The following is a 15,681-nucleotide window of genomic DNA, read 5'->3' as shown; positions in this document are numbered from 1 at the left end:
AATGTCCGTGAACTGGATGTGCGTCTGCGTTGCTCCATAAATGTACCTTACTGCATGATCGCTTGGTGAGAATTTTGGGGACGGATGACGACATGACTTGTTTTCATTGCCCAGTAGCAACGTGTTTCGGCAAAGTCACACAAAGTTATGCCAAAGCAACTCGATCAGTGAAACTTGGCGGGTCCCAGTGGCCCAGAATCCCTGTTGATTGGCATGCCAAGTGTCATTTGAATACTGCCATCCATATTTTTTGTATATGTTACTCCCCTCAAGCCTCAACTACCCCGAGAGCGGGCGGACGAAATAAAATATATTACTTTAAAAAAAATGTCTTTTAATAATTGTGTAAGTTATTTCATGACATTTAAAACAAAGTTTAAACAATTGGTATTAGAATCTAGTCTATGAACTAGTTTGTGATGTAGATCGATTCGCTTTGCTTCGGAAACGAATTTTTTAATAAACAACTGAAGAAAGATAAAGTTGGCATGCTTCTTTAATGACGGTGCACTGGTAGATCTAGTAGCATTCGGTGCGCAATTTTCCACAGCGGCAGCAAAATTGAGACACAAAAACTTTATATCATTTCAAGTCGGAATTGAGATAAAAATATTAAAATACGAACAGCCTCACATACTTCAAAAAGATCTTCAGATAAATATTTCTTCACATTAATTCTGGTATGTGCCTGAAAATGGATTTCAACATTATTTTCATCAAGCTTATTCAGGTCGCTGGCTGCACAGATCATCCTCTCTTGTAAACTACTTCGGCATGAACACATGTTTTGTCTCGAAGCTCAAAACAACAATGTTTCTCTCAGATGCAATTTTTTCTCCATCCATGACGAGCATCTGTCATAATGTCAATGCCTCGACAATCTTCCTGGTCAGTTGAATTCAACAATGTAATACACACGGCCTCATTCACGGCATCATCACAAGATTCCTTCCAAATACCCTCCACGTGATCAGGGTTACGACCTTGGGATGAATTTAAAAATTAATTTGCATTTTTAGAAAAGAAATGTTATCCTGAATACTATTAATAAAAAACATCCTGTACATGGTACATTTTAATTGCACAGCGGTTTTTTCTTTTATTACTTTCTAAAACTTTTTGTTTTCCCCCTTTCTGACCAACCGATCTTCTAGCAACCACGCCCCATGAACGCATCAGCTTACAACTGTCAGGAACTTTGCAAGTTAGCTTGTCTTCAACTTGAGCAACAAAACATTTTAATGTGACGCTTAATTTGAAGGAGAGTTGTTCGAGATGATCAGGGAGCCTTTGGTCATTTATATTATGACATTGGTGACTTTATCGTGGAGAAAGTTTCAATTCAAGATGATGACATCCCGACTGTCAACTCGAATCGACAAGATGGCACCTCTCTTCGCACCCTTGCAAGTGCAACAGAAACTTTGACAAATTCAGTGCCGATTCTTGGGATTAGTGAATCAATGTCACAGCGAGATTTTATTGTGGAACAAGATGAAGCCGAATATGTATGTTCACACTTCTTTCGTCAACCATGCGTGACACAGCACAGGCAATTGCAGTTAGGTACTGGTGCGACTACCATGTTACATAAATTCGTGAACTCGAAAACAGTGCTTCCAATTTTTCTGGACTGATGTTTTGGGAGAGATCGTAGATACTGGGACTTGAAGAAACGGATATTAAACGTTGCAGCAGATGAAGGATTGGTGAGGACAAAACAGGAAAGGGATCTCAGATTGTATTTTAAAACTTGTGTGCAAAGTGTGTCCCAATCCCCCGAACGAAAAATACATGGGACAAGTGTGGATCTAATGTTTAAACTCCATAACTAAAGTTGTCTTGGATTAGTGTATTGGAGTTTTCCTTTATCGTAAGTACAATATTATCTGGATAGGCCTAATGTAGGTCAAAACATCAAGGATATTTCGTTACTTATTTATTAGCTGCTTATGTGCATTGTTATGTTGATACATGTGACATATTCATATATCAATGTAGAATCCAAATGACCAAAACTAAACAAATATCTGTAATTTTCGGACTGAAATGAAAGATTCTTGTTGGCGTCAATTTCGTATTTATGTATCGTTTCTGTTACATTAACCGGAACTGTCGTAAAAATATACAAAACAATACACTTTGACCACAGATATATGGAATGTGTCACATGAACACATGACCATGTGCTTTGCTATTAATAGCGCAACCGTAAATAAGCTCCGCTCACTCCCCTCATTGATGCAGACCTGTCACACCATCGATTCGATTTTTTATGATAAAACTACAGAGAATTTTTTTAATTATATCTTGATATGGAGCCATTTGTGGTATCCAGGGTCTCTCATTCAAGTTTATTCGAAGTTTTACGGTCAATGGAGATCTTGTTTGGGAAAAAGCTTCTCCCGACACTCGATGATGTTCACATTGTCAGTCATTGTTCGAAACTGAAACACCGCCACCTTGCGGGCTATTTATATTATAGTCAAGGTGGGTCTTTAACACTATATCTCAACTACATATCAAGACTGATGATGATAACAAATACAGTTTTGCATTCACGTGTATAATATGCTAATGTTACGATACTCACGTTAGAATTCGAGCAGTTGACAGTTTGTTTGAAAAACCATTACGATACACATACTTGAATGTGTTAATATCTATGCTCATGCATGTCCCACTGTTATTTGATCAAATATTATCTTCATTGTTTTGTGCTATACTTGAAACAGTTGGACAGAAGCAAGGTCCTGATTAGTTGCATTTAAGGCACTGGCCGTGCTGTTGAGTTTAGCCACAAGTTCATTCAGCTCAATGGACGTGGACAGTTTCGTGAGTTGATACTTGACTACGCCCAGCCCTGTTTGTGCTACGTGAATCTCTGTTTCGACGGCAGTCAGCTCATTAGTAATTTTTCGTTCCCTGTGAACTAATGAAACTTCCACTACTTCCACTCGTTTACATTACAGAGGGATGTCAAATTGATTAATCATTTGTATTTTTGTCCCTGAAATTTTGTAAAAGGATCTGAAAAAATTGAGATGCATCATTAGTTAATTTATTCGTAATGATTAGTTTTTATGTAAGGTTTTATTTATTACCGATATATAAGTAATATTTATCATTTTCATCCACATGTCTTCCATAAAACATTTTGAAAGCTTTTGCTAAAGGGCTTCAATGTTGTAACGCTGATCAACAATTTTGAGCAAGAGTCTCTTTAAAATATATCTTCAGAGAAAGATCAAGCTCGATTGTACCTCATAAGTTGTGAAACGTAGACACCAAAGGCTGGATCTGCTTGCGCATAGTCCACATAAAGAGAAAGCTGTTTTGGAAGTCATCTCTTGTGGAGCCTTCTGGAGATTTGATTTGTCACTCTAAACTTTTATGATTTAATCTAAATATGAAACAGATGAGGCAGCTTCACTGGTCTCTTTTACTTTTAGCTCAGGTTGGTGAATCATAAGAAGAAAATTTAATATTGAACAATAGAAGATCATCGCTATATATCTAAAGCACTCGTAAGTTACACTTCATGACGAAGTTCTCCTTTTTTATTTTTCCAAGATGTATGCATAAAGAAAAAGATCACCAAGGAGGGACGCACAATCTTTGCCCTTGATCGTGAGGGTGCATACTTCAAGTCCTTTGTGTTTTTGGAAAATCAACGTGGTATTAATTCCATACTTTCTGTGAATATAAAGAAAGCCCTTCTTTGATCGTATTAAGGATTATTGTTATTCTTTGAGATAGAGCAACAGGGGTTGTATATTTGCTGTTCCCAGTAATATCTCTCCCTTTGTGCGGATTTTTTTTTATCATTGTAATCCAGTACTAAAGATGAATTGTTATGTCCACAAAGGAAGTGGACATAAAGTGGCCTGGTTTAATGTTGTACAGTCTAAAAAAGGTTACTGGCTCCACACGAACATATTCTTTGCGGTGACTCATATGTACATTGAAAACATTAACAATAGTTTTTAATTGTTTTAATTATTGTCCACAATTAATATCAAAACACAAAACGGTGTCGAATAGCGAATTTCTGTACAAGCATTTCATGTGAAGTATCCAATCCAAATCCAAGATGGCTGTTATTGACGGTTTATAGTTCATGTTAGGTCAGTAACAACCATCTTAGATTATTATTGATGGTATTCTAGCTCATATTGGGTCAGAAGTTCTCTTCTCTGATCGGTTAGTCTCGACTTGAGGCATGATAATATTACATATTGTTCCAGCTTATGTATCATCGATCCTGCTGGAGTTCACACTGAGATTGACTTTCTGGGGCAACATTTGGTTTACAGAGCTATGTTACTTTAGCTTTGAACATAGATAATACGTTCATCACTGAGTGCCGTATTATGTAAATAATCAAATCAACAGTATGGACCATTACATGTTCGCTGCTAGTTCCATGCCTGTAGAAAAGCTGCTTCCGGCGAATTTCAGAACTTTCCCGCATCTATGTGTGGATTAATCTATTGCTTCACGAGACTATAAGGTGCCCAAATGTATGTCATTGTCGTCAGTATCAGGTATAATACGGAGCCAGATCCATATTAAAATGAATATGCAGAACATTTGTAATCTAAACAATCTCCGAAGCTATAAAGAGATTTATAGGAACTTGGAGATAATGTAGCACTAAAGTTGTATTCCACTTGAGATATGTTAGTGTGTTACACTAAGTATGTGTTGTTGTGTAAGTATCGCTGATTGGCGTGTCTCTTACTGGTAATGGGGGATCGGGTTAGTAATTGCATCACGATGATATACTTCTCACTTTTCAGTGTAACATAGACAGGGGCCAACGTGCCTTCAGACCAGTGGAAATCTGGGGTAGAATAGGTCTTCAGCAACCTATGCTTGCCGAAAAAGTTGAATATGCTTGTCGAAAGAGGCGACTAACAGGATCGTGTGGTCAGGCTTGCTGACTTGTTTGATGCATGTCATTGATCCAAATTGCGTGGATCGTTGCTCATGAGGTCAATCACTGGATTGCCTGGTCCAGACTCGATTTTTTTACAGACCTCCTTCACATAGCTTGAATATTAATGAGTGCAGCGTTAAACAACAACAAACAAACAAACATTAAGGTACCAATTCGGTAAACAATATTAATTAAACCAAACACGAGAACTGTATAAGTAAGTAGTTGTAACGAGAAATTAGAAAGACTTTTCACTGTATATCGGTTTGTATTTGAAATATCAGTGGACACATTGCAACGTTTTACGGTCTCAAAGAACTTGTTAGGCTTGTCGGTAAACCATACAGCCATTTTCCCCTCAAAAATGATTACGAGTTTCTAGCTGTGGGCCTGTAGAAGTGCCCCGCCGTAGCTGGAGTAGTCTCCCTCGATCCGTGCCGTTCCCGCGTCTCTAATGTACCATGTCTGGTCCCCCAAATCCAGATACACCACCGTCAGGATCACGGTGTCATCTTCATTCTTCTCTGATGAGGGGTTCTCGCCCCATGCTCGGGCGATCCTTTCCACCCCCTTGTACAGCGAGATGGCCAGTGAGTCGGAGAAGTCATATGCTATCATGTTGGCCCACAGTATGTATGTCCCGGCGAGGGGAGCAGTGAAGACGCCTGTCGTCGCGTTGAAGCCGCCCCCGTGGTTGTACTGAACATCGTCGAACTTGATGACTGTGTTTAATGCAGGTCTTATGTGGGCAGACAGTCGAACTTCGTATGCAGCGACTGAAGAAAAGAGAGAATGCTTGATTCATATTACTTGTGAGTGACCTTGTTATGGCCACATTTGCGAGGTGACATGAGGTGAATACGAATACAGAAAACAATTTGAACAGGGCAAACAGTCGAAACTATCCTGCATCCCGTCTCGCACAGTTATTCATGGAAAGAGAAAGTAGACACTGTGGCAAAGCGGAGGTCAAACAAATTCCCTTCAGCAAATTAGAGATAACACACAAAACCGAAGCCTTCATAGCCCATATATGACAAGCCCGATGGTACTCAATGAACACAGGCATTTGGCTATACAAATTTCAACTCAAAATCCATGAACAACCACACTCATGCTTAAGTGAAACACCTCAAACTCCGTCATAAAAGGCATTTTCACAAGGCACAGCCATCATGGAATCACAAGGACTCCATCGCTAACTTGTTCAAATTTGGGTTCACTTAAAAATCTGTCGTAGATGTCCTGAAGCCAAAAAATGCAAAAGCGAATACCTATGTCTGAAATATGGTCAGCAGCTCGAACTTATCTGAACACAACATCTACAGCAACTTTAAGAAGTCTCCTCACCATGTAGAACCTCCTCAGAAAGCACAACCAAGAGCAAAGAAACCTCGATTAAAACAACCAGCAAAATAGGTCAATATATCTAAAAATTGGATGGAGTCACATCTTAACGTGGGTTCGTTCCCCTTAATATTTACAGAAACCTCTCAACCATTATTTACTTGCCACGTCACTGTTTCGGGATTGAGTCTCCATTGCTGTGGTGTTCGGCAGTGAGTTCTTACAACCCTTGGTGGATGTTAAGAACAGTTTATTATCTTTGAAAACACCAGAATACAGACATCCCCTGCAAACCAAATAAGTATTTGGTGGTTTGGTGGTTGGAGGAGTGGGTGCATGAGTGCGCAAGTACTTGAGTGAGTTGATATAGACAATAATGTCAGACCCCTGGAACAGACACTGACAGAATTCAACTAAAAAGCAATACACCACTTTGCTGTTCCAATGGTTACATATATTGTATGTGATAATACATATAGAAGCACATACGAAACACATGTGCAGTTAACTATTCAATGGGCCATAGAACCTTCATTGTTGAAGATTCCGCTCCACTCATTTCGTTAAGTACATGATACGTAGCAATGGAGTATTGCTATTTGATGATTTCACGGTAAACCGCCTACCGACAGATCCGCCCGCAAGTAGCTATAGTCCATTTAAAATGACGACCGAATAAAAGCCACAAAGCGCTTTCTGTAATTATAGGCACCTCTGTTTATAGCAGAGGACATTGTACGATTCCGACTGATTCCATCATAAGAACGTGTTCGCAAATAGGTGAAATTTACTATTTTAGTGAATAATAGAAACGAAATATACAAATGTCATCAAACAAAAAACACATGAGAGCCACATTGTTTTGTATTATTTGATTGTCAAGTAAATGAGTGAAACTAGTAAATCCAATTCCAATATGGATTCCTCATTAGTGCTGGACTGTGTGACGCAGAGCAGACACAATATTGACGTATAGATATACAGAGACTTTTGCTTCCATAGTTGAATGAACACTAAAGTCCATGCCATCCTGACTCTATTTCCAGACATGGTTTCTCCATATAAACAATACATCTTAACTAAATATAACCACTTATGATGATAACAAAGACAGTTTTACTTTCGTATGTGTAACAAAATGATGTAATGATACTCAGGTTGGAATTCGTGTTGTTGACAGTTTGTAAGAAAAATCATTTCCAAACACACTCATCAAATAATAATAATATATATGCTAATGCAAGCCCCACTAGTATTATATTTAATATTACCTTCATTGTTCTGTGCTATGCTTGAAACTGTTTGTTTGACAGAAGCAAGGTCCTGATTCGTGACATTTAAGGCACTGGCAGTGCTGTGGAGTTTAGTTACAAGGTCTTTCAGCTCGATGGACGTGGGCAGTTTACTCAGTTGAAACTTGACTACTGCCAGCTCTGCTTGTGCTGCGTGGAGCTCTGTTTTGACGGCGTTCAGTTCAGCAGTTGCTCCCTGTGACGGAACATACGTGCACTACCATTGGAGTGACTGTCTTACTTTACAGAGGGATTTTTCAAGTGGATTATTCATGTATCCTGACAATGGCTAAACATATCGGACAAACTACTGTAGATGTTTTAATAATATATTAATTACCTTTTGATAAAACCAATACAATGTATCATTAATAATTTTATTAATATCAATGGCAACAGACAATGAAAATATGTTGGACGAACCCGTCGTCAGATTTATTGACGGCCAGCGAATATGGGCCAGACCAACTGGTGTTTGATAGCACGACCACGATCCACGCCTTTTGCGTATGCTATCACACAATTTTCAAGTTTAAACACCAATTTTAGTCTATTGTAGATTCCGACTATATCATAAGCAAGTGTTCATGAATCCCTATCAAACAGTGATGATACCAGGCCCATTAAGGTCAGCCCCACCTATGGCACCTGTCATGCACATGATAAGGCAAAGTAAATTATTCGCCTGGAAAAAGAACACGGGAACATGATGCGTTAATTTTGGAAATATCAACCATAAGTGTGGAGCTGCTGAAATATTACTCGACATAAAGGGAAAGTTGTCTATTGGAATGTTGAAGTCATCTTTCTTGTCATTTAGTCCCATAGATAGTGTTTTGTCATTTTGAATCTTTATGCGTGCATCTAAATATGAAACAAATAAGGCTGTGTACCTGGTCTCTTCTTCTTCCAACTCAGGCTGGTGACGTATCAGCAATATCAAATCATTGTTGTTTCTGAAGCTTATTGTGCTATTATTTTCTTGCCTTTTTCTGTTGTTTTGATTTTGCCAATCCGAGGAGACATTAAGATTTATATGCTAAATGCTCTCAATACTACTGTCGAACCCATTCGACAGGCGCAAAGTCGAAGGACATCCCCAAATGAAACTCGCTCTAATTGTTTTAGGAGTAGGCTTTGCGTATATTTTAAGTTACGTATGGTAGGCATAAATGCTCAGCTTGCAAAGTATTAAAACTTTCAGTAGTTTATTCAGCTCAAAAAGAAAACATCGCGAGTTAAGAAAGTCTCGACCAAATGGCACACAATTACCAGAAACGGCCATTGTTGACTTTTGGCACAGGATGCAGTCAAATATTTTCTTTATCATTTTATCATTTTTCATATTCGATCATAATGTTTTGTTTGCTGACAAAAGGAAAACACTCAAGTTCCTTAATTTCTAAAAAATAGCAACGTTCAATGTAATTAATTATAAACAAAACCAATCTGAATCGTAACATCATCGATTGGATGGAACTTGTACGATCATGACAACGGCGGTAAACAAACAACACCACATGCATAGTGATCATGTGAGACAATAACAATAATTTTGTAACACCTAACTTAATTTTCGAGAATAATTGACACGGATGTATAAATCTTTGTAAAAAAATATCTCATTTTTATAGAGTTTGCAAATGATTTCGTTTGATAAACTTTCAGACATATTGACAAGCCGACAAGCGTCAGTGACACGTTCATGCGTGGCCTAACACGCGATTTGTATAATTTAAAAAAAGTCAACAAACACTGCAAATAATGATAAATATTGGATGATACGCAAAATCTGAAATGATATATATTCTAGGTAAACCACTCAACAGCAAAATAATGCAGTTTACGAAAGATAGTAAAAATACATGCAATTTTAACTACCATTTCTGAAACTAGAAGCACTTACCGCATGACACACATCGAAGCGAAATATGCAAATGTTGGTAAGCTATCATAAAAAAACATTCCGAAATAGATACAAATTAAAAAAAATATACATAATTTACTATTTTTCGTCGAATGTTAACTATTTATCGATCTGGATAGCAGTCTTCACTCCTATTTGTTTCATATTTATTCGTGACTGCCACCGGTGCGTAACATCAAATTTGTTAGTATGAATCCGAAACCGTAAAGGATTCCACGCTTGATGATTTAAAAAAATAATTTTCTGAAAACGACGGCAGCTGAGCGCGATATAATATATTGATATGCCACAATAATAACAACATAATATTGTTATTGGTCTGTCATTGCAAGAAGGACAATTTAGAATATTAAGAATTGGTTATAAAACGTTTACTCCCCCTCCCCAATCTTCAGACTGGATGAATGTAGGGCCACACAGGATAAATTACATCTGACAAGGGTAATCATGTATAAAGGGACATTTCTTTTCACTCCACCCAGAAGACTGAGACACAATGAACATGATAAGGACCTATACTGACTGGATATTCAGAAACCCATCAAATGAAGGTTAAGGAAACAGATCAGCAAGGACAAGTACAATTTGTGCCTATCAGGATGCCTACTTCTTGCCTAAATGTCTTATCCCTAATTTCGCACAAAGGTTGTCTTTGAGGATCGAATGTCCATTTTGAATCAACATTTAAACCTATATTTTATTCAATAAGGATTTCAACTAAAATGGATTGGAATCAATATATAATGCAAAGGGAAGAATTCAGCAAAACATATTGACAATCAAAACTCTTTGCTGGGTGAATATTGGTCTAGGCTGCATTTAGTACACAAGAATTGGGCTTCACTTGTACACACTTGGGATATCGAACCCACGCTCTCGATGTGACAAGCGAACGCGTCATAACCAAAATACTCTCCCACTGTTCTTTAAACCCTCAAGACGCTTAATTGTGCTACCTTCAGTTGAGACTGTGTGGCCACCATCTGTGTTGTTGTTGATGTCTGGTCTGCCTGAAGTTTCTGTACCAACTGTTCCAGCAGGGTCACATGGCTCACTAAGTTAGCAATATCTGTCTCCCCACCGGGATTTGTCAGAGGTGCGATGAGACCAAATGCACGAGAGGACAAGAGAAACCCAAGAACAATATGTCTTAACATCATGGCATTCAGTGATAATGTGACCAACGGTTCTGTACTGAAGACTGTAGACTATCATCAGGACAAAAATAAATGACCTGTTTGTTCCAGATGATAAGATTTAGCAGAGTGAAATCTGCACTAATCCTACATGACAATATTGCGTGATAAGAAGATACAACAAATTAAATATCTCTTATCAATAACAGGTTATGTAACATATGGTCAAAAGTACCTGTGTTCAGTATCAAGAAAACACATCTCAACTTCGTCGGTGCTGCGATTACCGCCATTATTCAGGCCGAATCCATGTCTTTATCTAGAAGTAGGTGCAGTTAAAGTACAGATTAGGCTCTTGTCCAATGAGATAACGTGCAGATGTTACAGAACACGTGTGTCTTCCCTGCAAAATGCCCTATATGCATGGCCAGCTGTGTATGCCGACGTCTGTGTCAGTACTCTCTTGTCCTAATAATATACTGTCTATCTTTACAAACGAAATGGCGTAATATAAAATGTCATTGTTTGCAGGTAAAATGTTTACGGGGGGACAAATATAACAGTGAGAGGGTGAGTGAGTGAATATTGCTTTGCAACCGTCAGTACTATTCCATAGTATCTTGTACAATATGACCTACAAATTTCATGTCCATAAAGATAAAGATCCCAAACGTGTTTTTTTATGAATCACTAGCAAATAGGGATGATACCAGGTGTATGGGGTACTCGGGTTATTCTTCTCCATATTCCCCGAGGAAAATACTGTTGTTTACACATCATGGTTAAACAAAACATTTATGAATATAACATCAATGTTTTGTCTGTCAGAATATGCTTTGGTTGTTGTTGTCATTTGGTCGCGGTGTTAAAACAAAGTCTAAACGTCTTAGCAGTGCTATTAGCATCTGCGCTAAATAAATGGTTCTTACCTTACATAAAGTAGTTGCAATGATACCACGAGGATACCATGAGAGGAATTTTTATGTTGAACCACATGCACTCGACATTATAAAACTTGAGCAACACTAATGGTCTCTTCATTTTTGTCCAGACAAAAACAGGTTAGGATCATAAATCATTTTTAGGATACTTTGGAAATTGTGTGCTCAGTCTTCACAACAAAAACTGTCCCCAAAAATATTCCCGATACCTCACGTGTTTTGTTCAGTATATATAAATCGGCTTAAGTTTGTCCATCAATACTCAATGACTATGTTTAATGTATGTATGTGACCAGAGTGTTTAGACATGTAATGTATGTTAAGTTACACATAAACATATGTAATTGAATGTGAACACGTCATTTGCAAGCGAGAAGACAGTAAATGTGTATATTTCTTACTGGTGATCAAATAAAACATGTAAAGTTAAAAGCGTACTGTCATGGCCAGTAAGTGGGCGTTGATTGGCATACTGTACAATACAACACATCTGGACCAGGCGAACTATTGTGTGATAGAATTACCAACGATCCACACCGTAAGGATACGATGTCACTTAAAAAGCCCGTTTATCAATAAAGAAATCTCTGAAAGCGGAGTCAGTGTATGGTCCCACTCTGTCATAAGCATGTGTTTATGAATCACTTTCAAATAATGATTATACCTCATATTCTCAAAAAGGTGAGCGTATCCTTCCACATCGGTCGTACCCATCACAAACACACGCGAAGACAAGTCAATTGTCCTTTTGGTACAAGTCAAACTAGGAATTTGCATCCGACATAATTTTGGTCACTTATCGTCAAATTTGAAACTTTTTGAAACACTGAACCTTCCTGATACCGTTATGGACACATCTTGACAAAACAACTGGCCATGGAGTTTCTACATACTGCTTTAACCGACTCCGTGGTTAAGTGGTAGAGTGTCCGCCCGGAGATCGGAAAGTCCGGGGTTCGATCCCCGGCCGCGTCATACCAAAAGACGTTAAAAGATGGTACTGTTACTTTGTTACCCTGTCTGGCGCTCGCCATTAAGGGGCTAAAACAAGTAGTGGTCGGCTCGGGGTCAGTATACTGTGTCTGATTGGGGTATTCATGTTAAACTGCGGCATGGTATCTCAGTGAGCTAGCACTGTAAATCGGCATAATGATCAGTCTGGATTAGTACAAGCAGCCAAACACACACTCACGTCCATGCAAGTCACCATATAAGTGCAATAATATTGCACGCGACGTTAAACCCAGTTTCACCTCACCTCACATACTGTTTTTTTTAAGTGTATTACAAGAGCAATGTATGCTTTATGTGTGGAAGAAAGTTATGTAAAGGTGTTTGATACCTGTTTTATGTAATTGCAATGTTCTTGGTGGCATGAATATACATCGGCTTGAAAGTATTACCCAAGGAATATTAACGACAAGACAAGTTCACATTTTTATTAAAAATATACATCCTTAATACTGTTTAACACTTCATTCAAGAAGACAAGTCTGTCTGGTTCATTCGACATATTCGTATCTGACAGACATCGCAGCTCCATCCTTAAGATGGCATGTGTGTATGGAAGTGCTACTTTCGAAAGTTCTAGTAATTTACCTATTGTAATCTACGAACAAACAAATCAAGTAATAATCATTAAAAAATACTTTCTAATCTATGGATGCAACTGTGTTACAAGGAAGTTCAAAGCATTAAACTTTTGTAAATTTTCTCTTCAGTCTCATCTTCAACATTACGTGTTCATGAGCAACACTTGAATCCTTTCATGTCGGAACGGTATTTCTAAGACATGTTTGTACTATCGAATGGGACTATTTCTAACTTTCATGAGTGGTCTGAAGCATCTGATCTATTATGTTGGCCTGTCATCTCTACTCACACATCTCATCTAAAGATCTCGTTACCAAAATAAATATAAAATCAGATTACAATTTCTCTATGTAAGGCCTTGTTCTCGTCAAGCATTTTCCGTTTAGTCTCAGTAGGTATACAATTTAATTCAAATTCATCAGCAGACATGGCGGAAAAGCTTAGTCAAGGGCAAATAACTTAAAAGTATAAGTTTGAAATTTCCAGAATAAATATTAAATGAGTTATTTACGAGACTAATCCTGTCATGAATAATGATGAACTAGGCTAAGAGGCAAAAGAAAGTAAAGGCTAATATTGTTCATTTTTTATAACCATTTAATAGTTAATGGACAGTAAACTGGTTTACTAGAATCGTCCAAGTACAGATGAAAAAACAAACAAAACACAATACGTGTACCTACAGCTGGCGTCATGAAAAATGTGTAAACTATGTTTTCTGCTCGTAGCAGGAAATGCACGTGCTTAAATCGGGTATAAATTAAGCTTTAGTATCACATCTAAGAAAAGCACACACAAAATATGGCCAGATTGACTTCGATGTACAGTGAGAGGGCAATTGGTATGGCACAAATTGCTGCTACGCAAGTCCATATTTTCCAAACGTTTGGATGTACCCCACTGACGGTAGAGAAATTGTTACGACACAGGCTGACAGGAGGGACCCAAGACAGACCGCAAAGTTGTGGACCACGTGTCATAACAGCTCAAGAAAACCGCTATATATTCGCACGATACATCTCCGGAAAAGTGATTGAGTGAGTATGGATTTACGCCGCTTTTAGCAATATTCCAGCAATATCACGGCAGGGGACACCAGTATTGTAATCTCCGGAACAGATTCGTCACGTCAACGTCAATGGCTAAGATCTACAGGATTCCGAGCATATCGTCCTTTTCGAAGCATGGCTTTGACTCAACAGCGTCGACGTGCCAGATCACGCTGGGCAGGACAAGTCCATCGATGGCAAGTTCAAAACGGTCAAAGTCGGTTTTGTTTATTTCGTGACGGTAGACAGAGAGTTTACAGACGTCGGGGAGAACGTTGACGTTAAGCACGAGCATGCTTTCGAGAAGTGCATCCATACGGTGGTAGAAGCGTCATGGTATGGTGAGACATTTGGCAACGAGAAGACGCGCTAAGTGATAATTCAGGGCAATATGATTGCCAATGAGTGCAGGCATCAAGTTTTGCAACCAGTCTTACACCCTTTCTTACAGAACCAGCCAAAGGGGATAATTCTTCAACGATAAGGCCACACCCCATCCTCCCAGAGCGACACAAAATCATGATCAGCACAATGTCAATGTTCTTCCCTAGACTGCTTGTTCCCCGGCTTTGAATCCGATAGAACATCTGTGGGATCAACTTCGCAGACGAATTCATTGTCGTTCTCACGTTCCAAAGAGCAGACAAAAGCTGGAACAAGTATTGAGAAATAATGGCAGCGAATACCAAATCATGTCATCCCACGTTTGACGTCATCCATGAGACGACGTGTGATTGCGTCGATGCTTCTGCTGGTCGACTGAAGTCACAGAATTTCATCATAAGCTCAGGAGCATTTATAAATTATGCTGAGTCAACAAGATAAAGAAAGGTTTGGACCAAGACATTAAAACTGCTCCCTACTGTTGCAAAACGATCATATTGCTTAAACGGTTTTTTTCATTACTTCTAAACAGCAGAATCTCTGCACTTGTACACAGCAGACGTTATTCAAAATTAACACATCGTTTTTCGTTTTTAAAAATCGGTAACTGCGCTTCCGGTTTGTTTACGGGTCGCCATCGCATAACAGTACTGACTTTTTATGGAAATTGCTTTAGTGGAACATGTGAATTTGAGTTCCTTTTCTTGCGCACATGTGTCGAAATGTACACTTAGGTAAAGGTACACGAAAGGTATGCAACATAGTTCTGGGTATTTCATTTGCTGCTCTTTACACAAATGAGATTTCTGGCAGAACAATTTAGATGACATCAAATTTAGAAACTACCCTCGTTTCTAAATATTAGCGAGCTACCCTCCATCATATCTTGACAGGTCCCACAGTTGCCTCTGTTGCACTTTGTAACCCCTGTCCACACCTTTGGAGCATTTCAATCAAAACGGCAGTTAAAAAAAGTGTATTAAATAACAATTGGTAATCGTTTAGTAAAATGTTATTTTACGATTTTGATACATCGAATTATTTATAATTCCTTACTATTTCAGTAGGTG

General features: G+C 38.4%; 1 protein-coding gene across 1 annotated transcript; it reads right to left on the bottom strand.

The window, feature by feature from the left end:
• Positions 1 to 5,203: 5,203 nt before the first annotated feature.
• LOC139474892 (uncharacterized) lies at positions 5,204 to 10,677 on the bottom strand. Its single transcript, XM_071258085.1, has 3 exons — positions 10,465 to 10,677; positions 7,561 to 7,777; positions 5,204 to 5,718 (listed from the first exon to the last, which is right to left on the bottom strand). The coding sequence occupies exons 1-3, from the start codon at positions 10,666 to 10,668 to the stop codon at positions 5,321 to 5,323; spliced, it is 819 nt and encodes a 272-aa protein (XP_071114186.1). The 5' UTR covers positions 10,669 to 10,677; the 3' UTR covers positions 5,204 to 5,320.
• Between the last annotated feature and the right edge of the window lie 5,004 nt (positions 10,678 to 15,681).

The sequence above is a fragment of the Haliotis cracherodii genome, unplaced genomic scaffold, assembly GCF_022045235.1.
Source record: "Haliotis cracherodii isolate W230 unplaced genomic scaffold, xgHalCrac1.p SCAF_3, whole genome shotgun sequence".
Taxonomy (NCBI): Eukaryota; Metazoa; Mollusca; class Gastropoda; order Lepetellida; family Haliotidae; genus Haliotis; species Haliotis cracherodii.
This window is presented reverse-complemented; position numbering and strand designations above follow the sequence as displayed.

What these genes read in the sequence shown, in the direction of transcription:
- LOC139474892 (XM_071258085.1), bottom strand. Translation starts at nt 10,668, where the DNA reads ATGATGTTAAGACATATTGTTCTTGGGTTTCTCTTGTCCTCTCGTGCA. An exon ending in CCACACAGTCTCAACTGAAG is followed by an intron (nt 7,778 to 10,464) that starts GTAGCACAATTA and finishes GTTCCGTCACAG; the next exon opens with GGAGCAACTGCTGAACTGAA. An exon ending in CATAGCACAGAACAATGAAG is followed by an intron (nt 5,719 to 7,560) that starts GTAATATTAAAT and finishes TCTTTTCTTCAG; the next exon opens with TCGCTGCATACGAAGTTCGA.